Raw genomic sequence first — 4,975 nt, forward strand, 5'->3', positions numbered from 1 at the left:
TGTGTGTGTGAGAGAGAGAGAGAGAGAGAGAGAGAGTATCTGTGCGTGAGAGTGTGTGTGTGAGAGAGAGAGCGAGTCTGTGTGAGAGAGAGTGTGTGTGTGTGTGTGTGTGTGTGTGTGTCTTTGTGAGTGTGTGTTAAAGCTCCTGGTATTCAATCTGATTGTTTCTCCTCTCTTCAGTCATCCCTGTCTCTAGGAGGCGGAGGCGGGTCCGCTGGCCCCGCCCTGTTCCATGTGATTGGTGGGTGGTTTGGCGGGCGTGTGGTGCTGCAGGGCGTGTCTCTCGAGCAGCATGCGGTGGGTGAAGGCGCGGTGGCAGACGCTGCAGGTGAAGGTGCGCTCCACACGGTGTGTGCGCATGTGAACGTTCAGAGAACTCTTCTGCGTGAAGCGCTTGCTGCAGACGGAGCACTGGAACGCACGCACACCCGTGTGCACCACCATGTGCTTCAGCAGATAGTCACGCAGAGAGAAGGAGCGCCAGCAGATGCTGCACTGATGCGGCTTCTGACCTGCACACACACACACGCACGCACACACAGGCACACGCACGCACGCACACACGCACGCACAGACACACACTCTCTCACACACACACACACATACTCTCACACGCACGCAGACACACACACGCACAAGCATCATTTACTCTGAACACACATGAACACACTTCATGTTCAGTCTTTACATTCTTCATACACATGCTGAACCTGCAGCAGGTTTAACACACTGCAGATGTGTAGTACAAGGGCACTGGTTTAGTAATGCTGGCGGCCCAGATAGCAGCTAATTAGATCTGATTCAGAAAAAATCAATTCAGCAGTTTACTTGAGTGTCTGTGTGACCTGTGCTACACAGAAGGTGTGTTCACATGAACTGAATTACTCTGGTATTGTTGGGGTCACTGAAGCGCATGCATGCGTACCGGAGTGGATGAACATGTGCTTGCTGTAGTTCTTGCGGGAGCGCAGTGACTTTCCGCAGTGGCTGCAGTCGAAGGACGTCTCTGAGCCCTGCGGCGTGAAGCTGGGCCCTGCGAGGCATGCTGGGGTGGAAGGGGGCGGGGCCGGGGTTAGGGGAGCGGGGGGCGGAGCCTGCTGGCACGACTCAGCCAGGCTGTCGATCACCATGGGTCCGCCCACAAAGAAGGATGGCTGCTGTGATTCGCTGGCAGGAAACTGGAACAGCATCTGAGGACACAGACAGACAGATGTTAACGAAGCACAGAGACGCGCTTCGCTTAACCGCGACAAGGCCCGTCAGACCTGGCTGCTGAGGCTCTGGGAGGGTGGCGGTGGAGGAGAGAGGGGTTTGCTGACCCGGCCGCGAGGGTTTGAGCCCAGAGACGCCTGCGGATCCGCCTGAGACCAGAAGCCACCCGAGAACACGGCAGAGTCCTCGAAGAACCCACCCTGAAACACACACACACACACTTGTGTCACAGCTGTGTCTCGTCCTAGATAGGACACATCGTCTGCAGGACAGTGTACTAGAGCCCGACCGATATGGGTTTTTTGGGGCCGATACCGATACCGATATTAGGGAGTAAAAAAAGGCGGATACCGATATATCGGCCGATATTCTTTGTGTATATTATAGTACAGTACCAGTCAAAAGTTTGGACACTTTCCCATTCGTGTGTCCAAACATTTGACTGGTACTATATATAGAATACAGTATATACATAAACAGAATATACAGTGCGGAAAAAAAGTATTTAGTCAGCCACCAATTGTGCAAGTTCTCCCACTTAAAAAGATGAGAGAGGCCTGTAATTTTCATCATATGTATACCTCAACTATGAGAGACAAAATGAGAAAAAAAAATCCAGAAAATCACATTGTAGGATTTTTAAAGAATGTATTTGCAAATTATGGTGGAAAATAAGTATTTGGTCAATAACAAAATTTCATCTCAATACTTTGTTATATACCCTTTGTTGGCAATGACAGAGGTCAAACGTTTTCTGTAAGTCTTCACAAGGTTTTCACACACTGTTGCTGGTATTTTATGACATTAGCGATGTAATTTACACTATTTACTTTAATTCATTTTAATGAGAAACAACGAGAAACAGGTGAATAAAGGCTGACAGTCAATGTTTAGAAATTATTATGCATAGTAATGCATTTTTGCTCGTTTATGTGGGCCGTCCCAAGCATGGCTGCAGTGTGTTCATTGCCAAACTCCAAAATCAGATTATTTGTAATTCTTAAAAAACGCCATTATTTTATTTGAAAATAAAAAAAATAAAAATTAATTAAATATATTTGCCAATTTAATTGCCAATCAATTTAATGCATTGCTGCTTAACAAAAGTATTATTTTCTTTAAACACAATATGGTCATTTATGCATGTAAAACCAACAGATGCAGCATGTGTGATGCTGTATAAAGGCTGATTTATACTTCTGCATCGGACCTACGCCGTAGCTTATGCATAGACGCACACCCATACGCCGTAGCCCGACATGCACCTCTCCAAAAATCTAACAGCGTGTCAATTCTACGCAGACCGCAAGTGCTGTGATTGATCTGCAAGAACCCCTCCCTCCATATGTACTTGAGTTTTGTGTGTGTTTATGTGCACTTTAATATATTTTAACGTTACACCTTCTTATATAAAATGAAACAAAGCAAAGAACAAGTGTCTTATAATTTATTATACTACATAGCATTATACATCACTTGTTGTCCGCAACAATCAATGTTGATCTGCCGTGGTACAAGTCCTTGTGCAGATTGAAAGCATGTCATCATCTCCTGTTCCGTTGTTGTCTCCTTTTTGTAGTTTTAAATAAGGAGATATGGCCGTTCAAAGTTTCAATGGTTTTCCATTGACTTAAGCTTTAAAGCGTTTCATCCAGGTCGCCAGTAGCAAACAATGGAGCGTCCTCTGCTGGACAAACTAAGTAATTACACCATTTCATGCATTTTATATATGCACCGATATATCGGCGACAGTCTCATATCGGTCGATAATATCGGCAAAACGATATATCGGTCGGGCTCTACTGTGTACAGAGTAGGGTAGTACAGAGTCAAGCGAGCGCGGAAAAGGTACTGTGCTCGCAGCACGTGCTCTTCAATTGCACGCACAAAGGCGCCGGCGCGCTGTAGCCTGTATCCTTTCATATTAAAGCGCGGAATAAACTACGTGCATGCAATGTCGTGGTCAGTTAAATCATGAAGTTACCAAAGAGACGATTAAAGATGCCTTAAAACTGTGCATGCATGTAATATATTTTATATGAGTCACATTTAAGAACATGTCTCTGAAATGGTTTTCAAAACTGTCCTGGAGCCCAGCACTGTCCCTCATCTAACACACCCGGTTCAACTCGTCAGCTCGTGTTTATTTTAGCACTTCAGTCAGTGAATACGCAGCCTGCAAAACACCAAAAATATCAAACAAATTATACAGTTAAACAAGAAAGTAGCCTAAATAAGAAAGTTAAATACACACTGTCTACAGGACTAGGTGCAACAAAATACTATAGAACTCATTATAATCAGTGATGCTACACTGGATGCGCCACGACATGTCATGACAAATCCCCGACAGTAAACTGCCTCATTCTGTTTATGAGATACTGACACAGAGTTCAAATGTCCTGTGTAGACACTAGACAGACTCGACCTGTTGCGACGCGGCGGTGTCGCGTCTGGTGTAGACACGGTTCACTGTTGCGCTACTGTTATTACACTTGTATACAAATCTTCATATTATGCTTGTTATAGAGTGCGTGACGTCACGTGCACTACCGCCGGTGGCAGTAGACAACCGTCACAGCCCTAGTACAGAGTGCCCTCTACTGACAGTCCAGCAGAAGCGGAGCGCATCACGTTTACGGCCTCAGCAAACACTCACGCCTCTCTCTGGAGGAAAGGGGTTTCTGAGCTGAATATTAGGAGAGTTGAAAGTAGTAAAAAGAAAAGAAAAAAAAACGATGTGGCTGTAATCGTATTACTTTATTTGCTGTTTGAGAAGTTTTGATGTGCTTCCAACAAAACCTTTTAGAGGTGAAGAAGAGCAAAACATCAGATTTGAGAGATCTGAGGTAGGTTTTAGGCAAACGCGGCTGTACTCATGAACCTATCGAGCTAAATATGATGTTAAAGTGCTGCAAATTACATTCTTCTTCCATGTCAACCGTGAAGGTGATGAGTACTGTACACCAATTTAATAAAAACTATATGCTTTTCTTGACAAAAACAAACAAAAATGGCATCACTTACAATAATGTTGTGTCCATTAACATCAGTAAACACAAACAGTAACATGAGCAATCGATGAACAATAATAATTTAGTTTAAAGGGGTCATATGATGCGATTTAAATTTCTCTTTGGAGTGTTACAAGCTCTTGGTGCATAAAGAAGATCTGTAAAGTTGCAAAGACTAAAGTCTCAAATCCAAAGAGATATTCTTTATAAAAGTTAAGAGTCAGCCACGCCTACCTAAAATGGCTCGTTCTAACACGCCCCAACATGTCTACATCACTATGTGGGAAGATTTGCATAACGCCGCTCAAATGTTCACGCAAAGAAAGAAGGCGTAACTTTTATTCTCGCTGTAGTATTGTTGCCGCCGCCATGTCCTGAAGATGCTGTGTGCTTCGTTGTGAAAGTGAAACTACTTTGTTTGGTCTTCCAAAAGAGGACACGACTAGAAATCAGTGGTTAAGTTGTATTTACAACACTGTTCCAGAACACTTCAACCCAAATATTCAGATGTGTGCAGCACATTTTATGGAGGACTGTGTCCTGATCCTGAGAGAGTAGACTGCAATGCCGGCTGTTCTGACTCACAGACTGTAAGCATGGTTTCATATTTAAAGAATTATCCACTGACGATTCAAACGTGAGTTTTGAGCAGTGTAGAGTAGCGCTTGTTGTTTGTCATTTCTCCGATCACAAATGCAGACATGGTTTTATGTTTACGCGGCGCGATGCAACGCGTAAAAAGACAGAGG

At 44.2% G+C, this 4,975-nt stretch overlaps 1 protein-coding gene across 1 annotated transcript in view; it reads right to left on the minus strand.

Moving 5' to 3' along the window:
- Window positions 1-87: 87 nt before the first annotated feature.
- Window positions 88-4,975, minus strand: part of LOC107573833 (zinc finger and BTB domain-containing protein 45-like) — an 8,353-nt gene continuing 3,465 nt past the window's right edge. Inside the window, exons 3-5 of the mRNA XM_016260282.1 lie at window positions 1,266-1,412; window positions 926-1,190; window positions 88-512 (exon numbers count right to left, since the gene is read on the minus strand). Of these exons, the coding sequence (XP_016115768.1) occupies window positions 193-512; window positions 926-1,190; window positions 1,266-1,412 (732 nt within the window). The 3' untranslated portion in view covers window positions 88-192. The remainder of the gene's footprint in view (window positions 513-925; window positions 1,191-1,265; window positions 1,413-4,975) is intronic.

The sequence above is a fragment of the Sinocyclocheilus grahami genome, unplaced genomic scaffold, assembly GCF_001515645.1.
Source record: "Sinocyclocheilus grahami isolate Dianchi unplaced genomic scaffold, SAMN03320097.WGS_v1.1 scaffold2046.1, whole genome shotgun sequence".
NCBI classification, from domain to species: Eukaryota; Metazoa; Chordata; class Actinopteri; order Cypriniformes; family Cyprinidae; genus Sinocyclocheilus; species Sinocyclocheilus grahami.